We start from the raw sequence: 18,639 nt of genomic DNA, 5'->3' as shown, positions 1-18,639 counted from the left end.
CCTACTTCAGATCTTCTGCATTTCTGGCCTTGAAAGTGGAATAATTTGTTATGGAAAAATCACCTCATTCTCTACATCTGACTTCCTACCCCCAAAGGCAATCACTTTCAATTACTGTAACTTTAAGAAAAATAACTATTTACTTAAAAAAATTATTTTCCATGATACAGTTATGTAGGTATAGAGATTCCTCCCTCCTCCTCTTTCTCTCTTCCAATATTCCCCTTCCACTCTTCCCCCTTTTATAATTACAGTAGTATAGTCCTTTAGTAACAGTTATAAGTTTAACTTTCTATTTAAATGTATCATGATATGGTAGGTAAAGTTTTAAAAATCTAGTATTATACTGTAAAGATATATTTAAAAGCTTCCTTGGGGGAATCAACAAACAACTCCTGGAAAGGATGTGGACAGGAAGCGGACACTAATCCACTCTTGGTGGCAATGTAGATTAGTGCAGGCGCTATACAAGTCAGTATGGAGAGTGCTCAGACAACTGAGAATTGTTCTACATGCGGCCCAGCTATCCCACTCCTGGGAATATATCAAAAAAAAAAAAAAACTGAAATCTGCATATGAGAAAACAACCTGCAACTTTATAACAGCACAATCCACAATAGTGAACATGAAAACAACCCAGATGCCTGTCAAAAGAGGAACTGATAAAGAAACTACTTTATCAATGAGGAATACTACTCATTCATAAAAAAAAAAAAGAATGAAATCCTACCGTTTGCAAAAACATGGTCCCAACTGGAAATCAATATGCTTAGTGAAGTAAGCCAGTCTGCAAAAGACAAATATCTTATGATCTTTCTAATATAAGACAACCTTTAAACAAAGTACAGAATTAAAAAGATTTTGGTTAACAAATATATCCATATATTCTCTAAGATGTACTGCACAATGGAGACTATCATACCAGGAAGTAATTATTTATTTTATATGTGTAAATATTGTGTATACTCTTACTTTTTAGTTTACCCCTGTTGGACTTTCTCTACTGACTTTTCAAAATGCGAGTTGAGATTTAATTTGTTACATCATAAATAAATGAGTATTTGTACCTATATAAGAGTATCATATGGAGAGCATATATACATACATATTAATGTACACACATTTTCCTCATCTTCCCAACATATCTATACAATTTAATGTTTCACATGAGACAACCTTTAATGCTTGAATCATAGTCTACCCATGTAACATACTATATATCTTTTTTAATTTCACAATTTGTTGTTTTCCTTAAAATTTTATTTCCTCATTTGCTTAGTTTTCTACATTTTTACCAATACTTTATTTACCAGGTCCATACTTTTATATCTAACTCTCTTTTGAAATGAAAAAGTTGAATCAGGAATATTGTCAGTTTCAAAGGCTTTTAATATATTTCCTTCCGGGGAAATTGTACTAATTTTTATTTTTTAATTCTTTTAAAAAAGATTTATTTATTTTTATTTTAAAGGCTAAGTTATAGAGAGATCTTCCAACCACTGCTGCACTCCCCAAGTAGCCACAATGGCCAGAGCTGAGCTAATCTGAAGTCAGGATCAAGGAGCTTCTTCCAGGTCTCCCACATGGGTGCAGGGACCCAAGGACTTGAACCATCCTCTGCTGCTTTCCCAGGCCATGCCCAGGGAACTGGATTGGAAGTGGAGCAGCTGGTACTCCAACTCTTGCCCATATGGAATGATGGTGGAGGATTAGCCTGTTAAGCCCCATTCTTGCTCCTAATTTTTATTTTCACCAACATTTCATTAGGGTAGTCATTTTCTACACTCTTTCTAATACTGCTACTTCAATAATCATCACCACTACCATCACCATTATCATCATTCCTTACCAGGATTCGTAGGTGAACATAGTATTTTCCTGCCTTAACCTGAGGAATGCAGGTGACTAAGGAGGTTTCATGTTTTCAGGAAAGTTTATAAACAGTGTGTATGTAATTTTCTTAATTGCCTGTTGTGTCTTTTGATCATTTTTCTGTCAGGATTTTCTCCCACTGTCCTAATTGTTTTTCTAGGAGAACTGGAAATATGTTGGCAATACTTATGAGAGTACATTATTTTCTTTGGTGGTAAATTTAATGCTACATAATAAGAAGAAATATTGTTTACTAGACATCTGTGTTTGAGTTGTATTAGTCAATCTCTTCATATATATATCCTACTAGGGTTTGTGAGTATTTACCTAAAATGTTTCCAAACAGGTTAAGTTGAAATAAAAGAGCGTCTGTGGCAAAAACAGAATAGAATTGGGTGAAGGCAGCTTCGCCAGTATCTTCTTAGGGAAAAATCATTTGAAATTATTTTTATACATACAAATATATCACCTTAAATGATATTCATTTAGCTAAGGGTTTAGAGTTGTATAAATATCATACAATTTAGTTGTGAAAAAATTTTCATTACCTTCCCCATATATCCTGCCACCTGTTTGCAGTTACTCTCCATGCCTATCTTATATACCAGGTAACTATTAGCCAACTTTACGTTTTTATAAATGTGTCTTTTCTGAAGAGTTTATATGAATTGAATCAGTCATATTGTATGTGACCTTTTATATGGTTTCTTTCATTTCCATAGTGGTTTTAAGGTTCAATCTCTTTCATTTCCATAGTGGTTTTAAGGTTCAATCATGTTGTAATATGTACTTTGGTACTTTTCATTGCTGTGTAGTATTGTATTGGATGGATATATGACATGTTTTGTTTATATACTTGTCAGTTAAGGGATAGCTTTTTAATAACTTTTACATTTACATGGGTTATCAACCTTGAGTTGATTTTTCTGTTTAGGTAAAAATAGGGGTTCAATTACGTTTGAATGTACATCTAGCTCCCCAGCAGCAGTTGATAAAAAGAGACTATTGCTTATACCTTGGGTATAAGTTCTGCTATATGCAACATTTAAGCTTCCTGCTCATGTGTGCCCCGGGATTCAACTGGCGATAGGTCAAGTAGTTCAAGTAGTCCAATCTTACCACCCACAAATAATTTTTAAATGTATACACATTTTTTAACGGATATATAAAACGTGCATATTCCTGGTAACCAAGCGAGGGGTGTGTGTGTGTGTGTGAATTATGTAATGGCCTAGCTGGATAAACACATCATGACATCATGTAACTTTTTTTATGATGGAAACTTTCCAAATACATTCTTCTAGCTTCTTTGTTGTCAATATCAATATCAGTATGTTGTCAATATCTATATTCACTCTACTGTGCAATAGCACACCAGAAACCTTTCTTACTATTTAGCGATAACCTAGTGCTCTTTAACCAACCTTTCGCATCCCTCCCTTTCTCCTATACTCCATGGCTTCTTTTTTTTTTTTTTTTTTACAAATTGTCTTTCTTTTTTATTAATTACATTGCATTATGTGACACAGTTTCATAGGCTCTGGGCTTCCCCCAAACTCTACCCGTGCCCTACCCCCATGGTGGATTCCTCCGCCTTGTTGCTGTATTACAGTTCAAATTAAGTCAAGATTCTTTCTTTGCAAACATATACCAAGCATAGAGTCCAGCATCTTATTGTCCAGATAAATTCAATGGCTTCTTGGGGAGACCATCTTTGGTCTGAAGGTAGAGCTGGCAGAATATCACCCCGGTCAATTGAAAGCCCCAACACAACATCAACAACAATTTACAACATTATGGGATTAATTGACATGGTATTGAGTAATCAATATGTTAAAAATTGCAAGTTCTTAACCACATCCTGTGACTACTTCATTGACATTTCAATTTTTGTTTATACACAGAACCGGCTGCTATACACCTTTAAATGGCTATTTTCATTTTAGTATTTAGCAGTTTACAGTGTTGAAGCATAATTTTTCTGCACATGGCAAATTTTAGGATAGTCTAAACTGGCTTTTAAATCTAACAACAGTTGAGGTGCAGAACAGTTTTAGGAGGGGTGTGCAGAGAAATCTTCAGTACCCAAGTGAGGAGCAACTAATCTTTGTGTCCCACCTAGTAAGGTATATGTGGATCCACGCTTTTTCCTGTCTGATTCTAAGCTTTCCTTGTTCTCTATTCTAATTTGTGTGTGTGTGTTTTGGGGTGTGTGTGTTTTGGGGTGGGGGGCTCCGGAGCAACCCTGATGGTCATTGCAAGAGAAGTTGGGGATCCAAAGTTGAAACTGAGTAAGGACCAGAGAAAGCTCCTCTTCCTAGTCCCGAAGGAAATTTACTGTTCTGTTTCTGCGGACTGCTTAGGGCTTCTGGATGTTGTTCCAATGACCTTGGATCCTGTGAGGAAGGATTTGGGTTTCTTCCATCCCAAGTGGTAGACCCAAACGGGGGTAGGTAACCTCAGAGTTCTTGGCCTCCGAAGGCACTCCAATTCCCCGTGTTCTCCTTGTCTGTTGGGATCTAGTCCTTGGTGTCCATGGCTTCTTGTAACTACCATTTTCTTTCTTAAAATTCATTTTTTATTAATTTTCTGGTACAGTTCCATAGGCTCTGGGATTTCTCTTACCCCCTCCCCAAGTCCCTTCTTTCCACACTCCAGATAGTCCTTCTTTCCCTTATGCTATTACAATGTTGTGATTCTTCATAAACAGTCCATCATTTATGAGCACGTACAATGGCATAGAGTCCAGCATCCCACTGTCAAGATATATCTAACAGTTGCATTTAGGAGTCTATCTTTGATCAGGAAGTAGAGATGCATCCTGCATTGTATACTCACATCTGGATGTGATCATCTCCATTACACAGTTACTATACATCTTCTTAAATGAAAAGCCACAAAACAAAAGCAGCAGGAAGAAAAATAGAAATTTACAAAGCCATGAAGCTAAATTAACATGCTATCGAAAGACTAATGTGTCGCTGAAAAATGAAAAAGAAAATCAAGAACCTTTTTAAAGAAAATGATGCTATTGTATGACCTATGAATCAGTGAGGAATTTAATATGAGAGGAAAAATTATTTTGAAAGAAAAACAAAACAAAACATGAAAATCCATGAGATAGAGTTTCCACTCATGTTTGTTGGTGAGATGGGTCTCCTGTAGGCAACAGATAGATGGGTTTTGTTTTTTTAATCCAGTGTACTAATCTATGACATTTGATTGATTCATTTAAGCCTTTTGCATTCAGGGTTAATATGAATTGGTGGTAATTTGATCCTGTGATGTTAACAATGGGTTGTTCATTTTTTGATTTAGTCTTCTGTTGTCCTTTTAATGGCTGTTCTGCACATTTGCCTTTGGTTTTGATGTGTGCTATTCCCTTTCTCTTCTCAAGAGAACATCTTTAAGTATCATTTGTAGGAAGGTCTGGGAAGAGGCGAATTGTTTGAGCTTTTCCTTGCTGTGGAAGAATTTTATTTCATTTTCAAAGACAAAAGAAAGCTTTCTGGGTATGTTATTCTAGGCCAAAATTTTTTTCTTTCAGAATCTGAAATATGTTGCTGCATTCTCTTCTAGCTGTAGAATTTCTTTTGAGAGATCAGCTGTGAATTTAATTGCCATTCCTCTATAGGTCAGCTGATTTTTTTCATGTGCACATTTAAGGATCTTTTCCTTATGTTCAGCTGAAGAGAGCTTGATTATCATGTGTCATGGTTAAGATCGCTTTTGGTCAACCCAGTTGGTGGAACCAGTAGGATGCCATGTTGGTGCATTGCACTGAGCTAGAAATGAGTTTGCTTCCCACCACTTTAACTTTTATGAGATTGAATTTTTTGTGCTCCAGATAGGAGTGTTGCCATGGGGTATTTGTCTTTGTGTACTTGTGCAGTTTTATTGATGTTGTTTAAAATTATAATATTTCATGATTTGTGTCACTGAAAAATATCTGTTTGTGTGTATGTGCCTTATTTCTTTATCCATTCAACAGTTGATGGGTGTTTAATTATGTCAATTTCTTGCCTATTGTGACTAATGTGTCAATTAAAAAATGAACAGTAGATCTTAACAGACATTTCTCAAAAGTCAGGCAAATGGTCAACAGGTGCATGAAAATTTTATCACTGATTATCAAGGAAATGCAAATTTAAAATCACAATGAGTTATTATCTTTACCGTCATAAAGACAAAAAAACCCAGCAAATGACAAGGATGTGAAGAAAAGTGAACCCTTAGACACCATTGCTGGGAATTTAACTCATCACAGCCATTGTGGAAAAACAATATGGAGGTTTCTCTCAAAATTAAAAGTAATTCGATTACTGGGTATATATCCAAAAGAAATAAAATCGCTTTGTCAAAGAGACATCTGCTGTTTCATGTTTATTTAAGCACTATCCATATAAATTTTAAAGTAAGCTTATGTACTTCAATTTTAAAAATCTAGCTGGGATTTCAATAGGGATTACATTAAATATGCATAATACTTTATGGAGAATTGTTAGCTTAATATTGAGTCTTTCAGTCTGTAGACAAACACGTCTTCTATTATTCAAATGTTCTTTAATTACTCCTAACAATATTTTGTAGTCTTCACTACCAGTTTTATTCAGTATTTAATTCTTTTCACACTATTACAAATGCAATTTGTTTTCATATTGCTCAGTATAATTACTTCTAATAATACCAAAACCTATATGACAATTTTGTCCCAACTTTTAATTATTAGTAATATTTACTTCTATTATAATATACATTTTAGAACATTAGCAGGAACCAATCATTGATACATTTCGTAGGGTCAGAATTTTGTACCCTGGGCACAATTTTTGGGCTTTAGAAAGTGCCAGTTCTGGGCTCAGTAGCGTGGCCTAGTGGCTAAGGTCCTCGCCTTGATCCCATATGGCCACTGGTTCTAATCCCGGCAGCTCCACTTCCTCTCTATCTCTCCTCCTCTCAGTATATCTGACTTTGTAATAAAAATAAAATAAATCTTTAAAAAAAAAAGTGCCAGTTCTGACAAACGTAAAGTATGCTAAAACAGAAGTAGTTTGAGAATGCAAATAGAGTACTTGACAAAATGTTTATGAAACACTAAATAATGCTGATTTGCTTATCTTAACATCTTATTTATTTAAAATTGTTACTAATGTACTTCTTTGTATTACTATGTGTCAATCAGTAAATTAGTATATTGTACTGATGTTGACACTTCTGGAATCAGGTTCATGGTTTGTTGTAATGTACATTTGTGGTTCTGTCACATTAAAAAGTGTCATTTTGGGGGAAGATTGCATGCTGCAGTGAGTTATTATTTTTAAAAAAGGAGAGTTATTTTTGCCGAGCTCTACATACACAGTTTCTGTGGCATTTTAATAGTCAGATCTTACAGAATATCTACATATTGTAAATTATAGTAAATTATAGTAAGGTATTACACTATAAAAACTGAGTAACATTGGGCTTTTCCAGTTTACAAAATGAAATTAACATACATTGTTTAATTGTAAATGTTTTTTCATAACATTTCACGTTCTTGTTGAGCACCAGTTATTGCTTATCCACTTGAAAGCATTAATGAACACTGAAATCACTGCCCAGGTTTATTTTTGTGTCAGTAGATTTAGATTATCATGCTTACTTCAGTAGCATATTTTTACTAGCTTATCGGGATTGTTTTATACAAAAAAAAATTATAGAATTTTGTGATGCTGTCCTCTGAACAAATTTAAGAACCCCTAAATTAACCAAACCATTTAAAACAAACTCAATTGCAAATAGACAGTATACTCATTGCTTATAAGTAGCTAAGACCCACCAAAGTTTATACCCTCAAATTAATAATCACTTTTATGCTGTAATGACTTTTGCAAAAAAACAGGTAATACTTCTCTCCAATAAAACATGTATGTCAAGTGCACTGTTACTTGCCTAAATGCTACAGAGTAGATAAAAACATGCTGGTACATTGTTTGTATAATTTTCAGTCAGATAATTTTTTTTTCTAAAACTTAAACTTCTTAAAATTGATGTATACAGAGACCAGTGTAATGGCCTCCCACTGCAAGCACCAGAATCCCATACGGATGCCAGTTCTTGTCCTAGCTCACTGCTTGTTGCCTGGGAAAGCAGTGAAGATGGTTCTAGTCCCTAGAGCCCTGTTCGCATGTTGGAGACCCCAAAGGGGTGGCTGGCTCCAGTCTCCTGGCTTCAGATCAGCTCGGCTCTGTCTGTTGTAAACACTTGGGGAGTGAACCAGCAGATGGAAGATTTCTCTGCCTCTCCTTCTCTCTGTAAATCTGTTTTTCCAATAAAAACAAGTCTGTCAAAAAGTTGATATGTACATTGCATGTTGAAGTAATATTGTAAGTTATGTTCCTGGAATATTTTGACCTCAGATTAATGATCATGTGACTTTTCCCCCCATAGGAACGATGCAGAGGAGGATAGAAAAGATAACGTGCATCTCCAAGTATTGTCACCGCAAGGAGTAGAAACGCACTATCAAGATTGCTTCTCATTGAAAAATAATATCTTCAGCATGTTTTTGGATTGTTAACTATGAATTCTGCTGATGCCAAACAGAGTAGTATTTACAGCTATTCTTTTATTGTAGCTAATTATACACGTGTTTGAGAATTATACAGTAGCTTTGCTGAAATAAATCAAAGCTGTATTTACCCGCTTCGACAAGCAAGAACTTATTAGATGTTGATTCTGTGTGTGTGATTTAGATCTTACTCTCCTTCGTTCCACAACCTCCCACCAACAGCCATCTTCTTTTTCACTTTCACTGAATTGTCGAGTTGTTTTCCCAATAAATGTGCCCAGAGCCTTTACTATGTGTTTGTTACACACAATGCAGTGTTATTTACTATAAAGTATGTCTCCTCAATAAAACCTTACTGTCTAGTTTGAGATATAAGTAATTCCCATCTGGATAAAAACAATATTGATAATATGAAGAAGTATGTTTTGAATTGAAGTGTTAGTAGCAACTCAGAAAAGGGCAGAAAAGTTACAATAGTTTCAGAGTTTGAATTAGGTTGTTAAGAGGGTAAAAAAATTCAGTTATTTTTTGATCAGTAGATATCATGAGGTTCAGTTTGTTTTTTAGCATGTGATTTGTAGTTGGCAGTTTTATGTGTTATTTTTTTAAGGAAAAAAAAAATCTTGCTCTTAACTTTGAAACAGTCTGGTCTCTTACATTTTCTTGTTTTACCTAAATCACAAATGTGATGGTCTAAAAAGAAAAAGGTATATCAAAATAAACTACCTGAAAGAATTTAAGTGACTAGAGCTTACTTGCCTATTCTTACTGGGTTGAAATTTTATTTTACTGCTGGCAGATAACCCATCATGAGGGGTACACACCACAGGAAGAAAATATGTTTGAAATGAATATTGTCAGTGAAAAAATATCAGAACTTACATGTTCTGTTTATTCTTATCAAATTTCTGAAAAGTGGCTTCTGGTCAGGTGGGTTTTTGTAACCACTCAAAATTAGGGAATGTGGAAATAGTTCAGAGACCATTTAATCTTGTGGGTCATTTCTGTAAGGTAAGCATAGATTTTTTAGTATAACATTATACTTGGAACTGTAAACAAAGATATTCTAGTAAGGATGTGACTATCTTGAGCAATGTTTTAACTGCTGTGCCAAATGCCCGCCCACAAGTTCAGTGTTACTACTATTACACTCCAAAGACATTTTCTGCATGGAAGACAATATTAGGGTTTATCCATTTGTTTTGTGAGGGAAAAAAAAAACTGGTTTTCATTTTGATGAACTTTTGAGATTTCTAAGTAAAAGAAAAAGGTTTGTACTGCTTGTACTTACTAAGTAACACTACCTTCACTGGGAGTCCATTTTTTTTTTTTCTGTTTAGGATGTATACAATGTGCCAGAGAATTTTGGGTGGCTTCCAGATTAAGATTTACTGGGGGATCTCAATATGTTATCTGGAATCTGGAACCTTGGACTGAATCATCTGTAAGGTTCTTTCTGATTCTGGTTCTAACATGTCTATAAGACATGACATTGCTGAGCAAATGTTAGTTTAAAATATTAGAAACAGTGTTTAGGTTAAGTACTTCAGTATTAAACCCTCCTAGCCATTGTTAACCAGTTATAATAAATGGCTGAAATAGAATTCTTTATTTTGTAATGTTGACACTTTCCTAGTGTGCATCCATTTTTAAACCTTTGAAACGGTTCTATATTCTAACAGTATTTTGGTAGTCTCATTTTTGAAATGTGAAAGACATGCACATTGTTTAAGCTTCATATTAGGTGATGAGCTGATTCAAGAGAAGATTTTTGGTTTTGTCATCTTTTCCCATGTCTTGGAATTAAAATAGTTTCATAATATATTCATTACAAGTATGCTGCAAACTAAGTACCTACAAAGGATAACCTTGAAAATGTGCTTAAGTTAAGTAGAAGATTCTTTTAGAGAAACTTCTTGTTTAATTAAACTAAACTTGGGCCCGGCGACGTGGCCTAGCGGCTAAAGTCCTCGCCTTGAACGCCCCCGGGATCCCATATGGGCACCTGTTCTAATCCCGGCAGCTCCACTTCCCATCCGGCTCCCTGCTTGTGGCCTGGGAAAGCAGTTGAGGACGGCCCAGAGCATTGGGACCCTGCACCCGCGTGGGAGACCTGGAAGAGGTTCCTGCTTCCCGGCATCGGATCGGCGCACACCGGCCCGTTGTGGCTCACTTGGGGAGTGAAACATCGGATGGAAGATCTTCCTCTCTGTCTCTCCTCCTCTCTGTATATTCGGCTTTCCAATAACAATAAAATCTTTAAAAAAAATTAAACTAAACTTGTTAAATTGCCAGAAAGACAAACGAGACATTTTTCAGTTTGTCATAAGTTCTTCCAGAGGTAAAGTTGTAAAATTACTTTCTGGTAAGATCTCTGCCCATGAATATTATCTAGAGATCCCAAAGCTTTCAATACATTATCTGATTTCTTTTTAAGGTGGAGAGAAGAATACTGTAGAAAATTGAACAGCTATTATTGCAGTTAAAAAGTTTGATAAAATTAGGAATAACCTATTTTTTATTCTCGTGCAAATTTCCCTTGGTGCCTAACACTGAGGCTGGCTACTGTTTTGCATAGAGACAAAGTACAGTCCTGATGCCCTTGCTTCCCAGTTGCCATGGTTGTGTGAGTGTATCTTTCTCTCTTTAATTCTCCACTCATCCCACCTAGTGCATTTGTAATGTGTGTATCAAATCAGTAGCAATAGACTATGTTTTATTTTATTTGAATCCAAATTTTGTGTGATATGTGTTCTACATTTGCCACCTTCACAGAGGGAAAACACACTGACAACTTTCATGTTATTGACAAATGTGTTGATTGGACAGTTCGGTTGAGCAGAATTCAGGCCCACCATCCCCAGCTTCCCCACTACCACCACCACACAGGATTTACCTAATGGTTTAGGCTATGATGTGACTTACGTTTTGTTTCTGCTTGAATTCAGTCCATGTTCTGTGCCAAAGCAACAAAGCGGTACATGTTCTGTCTGCATTCATTCACCTTTGTGTTTCAAGAGCACATCTATTTGCCTATGACAGATTTTAAATAACTAATATCTACAATGGTATTTTCAACCTGCCAGAAGTTCTCGGGCTAGAAAGTACAGAGTTTTCAAGCAGCTTCTCTTTGTTCTTTTTCTTGTGACTTGAGCATCACAGTACAAATCAACTCAAGTTGAACATAAGTCTGAACATAATGAATAACAGAATACTTACCCAGAGATGACCAAGCTATCATAAATTGAGTTTAAACCATATTTTTTGTATAGCTACCCTACTTATTGGTGGTAGTATCCTCATTTTAAAGATTAGGCAACCAGCCTAGGCAGTTTAAAATTTTTACTAACACACATAGCCTTGTGGCATGCCAAAGCAAAAGGTCAAGTCTAGATTGCCTCCAAACCCTACGGTCTTGTATTGTTGAGGATTTAGAACTGATATTTGAACCTAAGACGAGTGATTCTTTTGCCTTTCCCCATAACCTACAATCTTTTACCTTTGGCTTATTGTGATACCAGATTTTTAAAACTTATGTTGTAATTATGTAGGTAATATAATTATATGGCTCAAAATTCAGAAGGCACAAAAAAGATGCACAGAGAAGAGTTGTTCCTACTGTTAACCCTAGCCATCCATTTTCCTCTCCTGGTGGCATTCACCTACCGTTGTTTGCTTTAGATAAATTTTTATTTTGCATGTACAAACATATTTCCCCATTTTTTTACACAAATAGAAGGAGACAGTATAGCTTGTTTAGAATATTGCTGTTGTATCAGATATATTTTGGAGACTTCCAATAACAGACAGTCGGGAACTTTTTAAAAAGATCTATTTTTACTTGGAACAGTTAAAAAGACACAGGTTTTACCAGTTTATATTCCTACCAGCAGTAGCATACTATATATCTAACTTCAGTATTTTTCCCAGTCTGATAGGCGAAATGTGTTATTTCAGACATTTTCTATCTACTAGTTCAATCCCAGATGGCCACAACAGCCAAAACTGGACCAGTCTGAAACCAGGAGTCCAGAGTTTTCTCCCAGTCTCTAGTGTGGGTGCAGGGGACAAAGTACTTGAGCCATCTTCCACTGCCTTTCCAGGTGTACAAGCAGGGAGTTGAATCAGAAGTGGAGTAGCCAGGACTCAAACATTCATCCATATAGGATGCGGGCACCACAGGCTGCATCTACTGTGCCACAGCGTTGCCCTCAAGTAGGTACAGAACTTTTAATATTTGTAACTGCTGTCTAGTTTTTCGTTGAATGAATGTTGCATATTCTTGGGTATTATTTTCCAGTATCTTGTTATTATAAACAACGTTGCAATGAATGATAATGCATATGCACTTTGGGACTTGGGGTATTGAGGATACTATTAAATACTGAATTTCTGATTGAAAAGGAACATGTATATATAATTTCACCAGTGAATTCAAATTGCCTGTCCCAGAGGTTTTACCAATTTATGTTCCTACCAGCAATGTATTGAGAGTGCCTGTTTCCCTACAATTTCACAGATAAGCATTATATATATATGTATATATATAATGAAGATATATACATTGTGTGTGTGTGTATGTGTGTGTTTGTGTATGGCTTCTGTATCTTCCCCAATCTGATGGTGAAAAATGTTATTTCAGTGTAATTTTAAAATTTAAACTTTATTTGGGTCTGGCATTGTGTTGTAATGGGTTAAGCCAACACCTGCATTGCTGGCATCCCATGTGGGCTTCAGATTGAATATCAGCTGCTCTGCCTGTTAATTAGTATGTGCCTGAGAAAGCAGTGGAAGATGCCCAAACACCTTAGATCCCTTCACCCATGTGGAAGACGCAGAGGAAGTTCCATAGCCCAGGCCCACCCCAGCCATAGAAGCCAACTAGGGAATAAACCAGTAGATGTAAAATAGCCCTCTTTCTAACACTGGGTTTCAAATCAGTCTTGAAAAAACTGTCTAAACTTAATTCTTACAGCAGTTTGAGCATTTTAGAAAAGTTGCATAATACATAGTACCATATACACTATTGAGTTTCCCTTAGTGTCAACCCCTTACATAAGTGATATATATTCATCACAGCTAATGATCCTTATTAACTAAAGTGCATTATTTATCACAATTGCTTAGTTTTTACATGGTATCCTTTTTCTATCTCAGGATACTATCAAGGATACCACATTATGTTTAGTCATCATGCCTTCTTTGGTTCCTCTTGCTTTGGGTGACCTTGATAATTTTGGGGAGTACAAATCAGTTTGCTTTGAAATTTCCATCTCACTTAGAAGTGAAATTGAAAGCTTTTTTCCCCCACATAAAGACATTTATACTTCCATTACTGGGAACTAAGAGCCCATGCATTTAGCCAGTATAGTATATATCTCTCTTTATTCATTATAATTACAAATAAAACATTCACTAAATGTAAACATACACAAATTTCTAATATTCAAATGAGAAAACTTGCAAGTCTGTTAGAGATAGAGGACAGCCATTAGTGCAAGTGACATGGTCAGATTGTATCATCTAGGAGAACTAGCGTTTCTGTAGTCAGCAGAGTAGAAAGCAATTTGAAGGAAATTAGAGAAGTTAGGCTCTAATGACATTGAGAGGGCAATCAGAAAAGTCCTCGGTGACCTCCGGCTTATGGGCTGGATGTTTTGGGTGCTGTATTTAAGTCATAAGAAATCTTTGGGCAATTTACAACGTAGTAGTCACTCAACACTTCCTTTCCCTTCCAGTTTCTATAGATCTGTGGTACTACGTTTCCCAGAAATCCACGCTGCACCACAATTCTCTGAGTCTGCCGCGAAGAGTTCTGGGGCTTGAAGTCCACGAACGCGTCGCCCAAGTTAGCGAAATAGGGGCCTTTGGAAACATGAAGAGGTAAGGGCTGTCTTAGGAACAGGCGGCAAGGGGACTTCTTTTTCTACCTTTTACTTTGGAAATCGCTGTTGTCGTTTTCTATTTATAGGCAGGTTTTCAGGGTGGGGTTTCTGGTAAAAGGGAGGGAACCGGGATCGGGGGGACAGATTGGGCAGGCCTGCGGGGTGAAGTTCAGGGAGGACCGACTGCTGGGGCGGGCTCCGTCGGAATGCGCCCTGTCCCGCCACAGGCCCGGGGAGCTGGCTGGGTATCGCTGCCGAATTGTTTCAGATAACACCCATCTAGGCAAAAGGGTCTGGGAGGGCAGGTTCTTGGCGTTGGAAACCCCCGGGCTGGCTCCTCTCGATCTCACTCCAGCTTACCTCATCCAGTGACAGGGGCTCTGGGTGTGCCGCCCATTTATTTACAGCGTGTGTATATTAAGGAAGACTTTGGGTGCGAACTGGGCAACCAGATGGTATTTTCAAATCTTAGATTAAGGAAGTGCTGCACTGTCTAAATTTAGAATGCAAGCACAAAGCGGATAGGATGTATTTACCAGAGAAGGAAGGCATGGCTGTGAGCAGTTCCCGCCGCTGGTTCTGCTGTGAATGGCAGTGGAACCCTGGACGGTCATTGTTGAGAGTGCGAGCCTCAATTATTGGCAGGACAGAACGCCTTTTCATTTTGTTTGCACTGTGTGATCCTCCGTCTCGATCCTTACATCTATTTAAAAACCTGTTTCTGATTTGCCTTGCCTGAAAATAACCTGTAAAATGTTCATGGTGACCGCTCACACACGCAGAATGTGGCATATACACATTGAAAACCCAGTATGGGATGAAGGAGTAGAACGTTGCCAGTGCCTTAGAATTCCCTTTGTCTCCAGTTTGTTTCCTTGCTCCCCCTTCCCTGCGATGTGATCACTATCTAGAATTTTGAATTGTTAATTCCCTTTGCTTTTTTGTTCTTGTGTTTTAGTTTAAAAAAAAAAAAACGTAGCCATCTAAATGTATCCAACAGAATATTCCTCCTGGAGCTTCTTTGCTTCTTTAGTGCCTTTCTCACGGGATTGAATTACACAGCAGAGAATGTCGGGTTTATCTTGTACTTCCTTACCCTTGCTTTCAAAAGAACTGGTACATCTGAAATTTTCCTTTACCACTATAGCTCCAAATTATCTTTCTTCTAAAAAGCACTACTGATTTGGCATATGTGTTTCTTTATCATTATTCGTTCATATTCTCTCATGCTGTCCTCCCTCCCTCCATTCTCCACTCTCATTATAGACCCTTGTAAATCTGATATCCACACACACAAGATTCCTCCCTCTGAATAGGTTGCAAGTCTCTTGAGGATAGGGACTGTCTGGTCGTTGCCTTTGACTTCCATCAGGACATCGTTCCTTGTGTGAGCAGGTATTTACTAAATGCTTGTTACAGAAGTGTCCTTGATCAAACAGGGTCACTAATGGCTAATAATCTAGATAAGGGATATATTTGGAAACCGGTCTCTTCTACTTTCTGTACATATTCTTACATCTACTCCAGGATAAACAGCTGTGTGAAGAGTGATGAGCGCACACTGGAGGAGCTGGAAACAGAAGGCGAGAGGCAGCTGAAGAGCCTGCTTCAGCATCAACTTGATACCTCTGTCTCCATTGAGGAGTAGGTATTGATTTTGCAAATGAGTAATAGTGTCATGGACCCACGCCTCCAGGTGCCCCTTCTTAATCCTTAGAGGGAACACACTCTCCTACTCCTTTTCTTTGACAAATTGCTGCTTATTAAGCAGGGTTTTGAAGATTTATCTATTTTTATTGGAAAGGCAGATATACAGAGAGGAGGAGAGGCAGAGAGGAAGATCTTCCATCCAATAAATCACTGCAACAAGCGGCCACAACACCCAGAGCTGAACCAATCCGAAGCCAGGATCCCAGCGCTTCTTCTGGGTCTCCCATAAGGGTGCAGGGTCGCAAAGCTTTGGCCCATTCTCAGCTGCTTTCCCAGGCCACAGGCAGGGAGCTGGATGGGAACCAGAGCTGCCGGGAATAGAACCAGCACCCATATGGGATCCTGGCGTGTTCAAGGAGAGGACTTTAGCTGCTAGGCTATTGCGCCAGGCCCCTATTAAGCAGGGTTTTGCTTCTGCGTCTCTGTATCTTGGAAGCCTCTCATAATCCACTAAGCCTGGGCCAGGTATCTTTCTTGTGTCCTAAAATACACTGTGTTTCCACTAACACAGTGGAAATAGTATCTTTGTCTGTTTACTTGCCTCTGTAGCATAGTATGTGATACATAGTATATACAAAAAAAGATGTTGGTTTAGTCATTTATTAGCTCTATTGGTGGAGTTCCATTTCGACCCAGTGTTAGAACTAAGATGTGAAAGAGAAACTGCTGATGAGTTCTACTGTGCCTCCTGGAATAGTGAGCCCCCATGTCTGTGCAATGTGGTAACTGCGGGGTGTTCTCCCTGTCTTCCCGCTTGTTTTGCAGATGTGTATCTAAGAAAGACAGTTTTGCTCCTGGTACAATGTATAGGCCCTTTGGGAAGGAAGCAGCTGGTACTATGACTTTGTCCCAGTTCCAGACACTACACGAAAAGGACCAGGAAACTGCTTCTCTCAGGGAACTAGGGCTTAATGAAACAGAAATCTTAATCTGGAAAAACCACGTGTCAGGGGAAAAGGTGAGTTTTGTTGTTGTTGTTTTGTTTATTTCTTGATGGATAGGGACATTGGTGAAAGTGACGTTTTCCTTTGACTTCTTAGCCAGCACTTTCTGCAAGTGTGTGTTCCTGGGCTCTGGTAGGGTTTCCAGGTGTGTCCTCTGTGACATGCGCCATCTGTTCTCTGTGGTTTCAGAAGACAAAACTGAGAGCAACTCCTGAAGCAATACAGAAGCGTCTCCAAGATATTGAAGAAAGGATTTCAGAGCGTCAGCGCATCCTTTGCCTGCCACAGAGATTTGCGAAGAGCAAACAGCTGACCCGGCGGGAAATGGAAATAGAAAAATCTTTATTTCAGGGAGCTGATCGTCATTCCTTCCTTAAGGCTCTTTATTACCAAGGTATGTGATCCCCACCGTCTTTGGTATATTCTATCATTGAGAGAAAGATTTAACATCAAGGCATTACATATGAAAAATTGGTGAAGAGAGTGGGAGAAACCGAACGATTACTGCTCTTGAGCAATGTATAACCTCATAAGAGAGACAAATATATACGTAGTTAGTTGCGTGACAACATGGAAATTGCTGTTAAACAGATTTTAATAAAATGCTGAGAGAACACAGAACCTTGAGCATTGAAGTCTAGTTAGGAGAGTCAGAAATTGACATTTGTATGATGGATCTAAAGGCATTTGTCAGGTAAATAAAGTGACAAGGGTATTGCAGTTTTTAGTGAATGTGAGTGGGATTGTAAAAGGAATCGGGTAGGTTTGGGAAACAATGAGAACTTTACTGTGGTAGGAGTCAGCACAGCAGGGTATGATAGAGAACACTAGGAAGGGAGGTGAAGTAAGATCAGAAGTGTCTTTAGGCTGAACTATAAATCAACACAGAACATGTAAACAAGTTATATGTACTTGAACCCAAAAGATTAAACAAATTTTACAAGGCACTATGGAAAATGCACAGAAATTTGAGAAGTAGTTCTTCACTTTGTGCCAAGTAGAGTGTGGTTGGAGAGATAAACATAACATTTAGTAACAATGTTAGATATCACTGCTACATAGCGTATCAATTTGAAGGAAGAAAGTGTACTATGTATGACCACAGAAAGACTGTCAGAGGAGCTAAGATTTCAATGTTCTTTTGATACTATTTAACAGCATTTCAGTTGCAACAGGATGTGAGTGTGAGCACTATGGAGAGTTTGGGAGAGTTGTGAGAAACAAATTTGGAAAGGTAACTAAGAATTTTGAACTTCATTTGGTGGGTAACAATACATCTATACACAGTTATTCAGTTAGAATGTAATTTAACATTTTCAAGTCAAGAGTAACATGCACAAAGCCATATCTCAAAAGAGTAATCTGATAGCCCCAGTAGGCAGGATTCGGTAGAGAAAGAACTAGCAACAGGGAGAGTGGATGAGAGATGTGATAGGCTTGAAGAGCCAGCCTCGAATAATGGCACTGAAATTGGAAAGGGGTAGGTGTGGTTATAAAGAAGAATTAATAAATTTGTTGACTACCAGTGAAGGAAGGGTGAATGGAAAGGGATGTGTAAAAGAAAATCCAAATATTTCAAGGCTGTATGACTAACTTAACTGGCAGAAAATTGATAAGGCTTTTGGGGGAAAATTTTGCAGAGGGATAATGAGCTTGATTTTTAAACCTGTTCAATTTG

The 18,639-nt window shown here is 37.6% G+C and overlaps 2 protein-coding genes across 4 annotated transcripts in view; both read left to right on the top strand.

The window, feature by feature from the left end:
* The window catches only part of NUP62CL (nucleoporin 62 C-terminal like), a 100,165-nt gene extending 90,790 nt beyond the window's left edge, over window positions 1-9,375 (top strand). Inside the window, exon 9 of one of the 2 annotated variants that reach the window (XM_058658478.1) lies at window positions 8,302-9,375. In XM_058658478.1, coding sequence (XP_058514461.1) covers window positions 8,302-8,322 — 21 coding nt within the window. In that variant the 3' untranslated portion in view covers window positions 8,323-9,375. The remainder of the gene's footprint in view (window positions 1-8,301) is intronic. The other variant, XM_058658477.1, reaches the window with a different exon arrangement.
* A 3,075-nt stretch (window positions 9,376-12,450) lies between these two features.
* Window positions 12,451-18,639, top strand: part of RBM41 (RNA binding motif protein 41) — a 48,083-nt gene continuing 41,894 nt past the window's right edge. Inside the window, exons 1-5 of one of the 2 annotated variants that reach the window (XM_058658689.1) lie at window positions 12,451-12,637; window positions 14,161-14,305; window positions 15,835-15,951; window positions 16,783-16,975; window positions 17,151-17,355. In XM_058658689.1, coding sequence (XP_058514672.1) covers window positions 14,298-14,305; window positions 15,835-15,951; window positions 16,783-16,975; window positions 17,151-17,355 — 523 coding nt within the window. In that variant the 5' untranslated portion in view covers window positions 12,451-12,637; window positions 14,161-14,297. The remainder of the gene's footprint in view (window positions 12,638-14,160; window positions 14,306-15,834; window positions 15,952-16,782; window positions 16,976-17,150; window positions 17,356-18,639) is intronic. The other variant, XM_004590170.3, reaches the window with a different exon arrangement.

The sequence above is a fragment of the Ochotona princeps genome, chromosome X (assembly GCF_030435755.1).
Source record: "Ochotona princeps isolate mOchPri1 chromosome X, mOchPri1.hap1, whole genome shotgun sequence".
Taxonomy (NCBI): domain Eukaryota; kingdom Metazoa; phylum Chordata; class Mammalia; order Lagomorpha; family Ochotonidae; genus Ochotona; species Ochotona princeps.
Note: the sequence above shows the minus strand (reverse complement) of the source record. Positions and strands in the feature narration are given on the sequence as shown.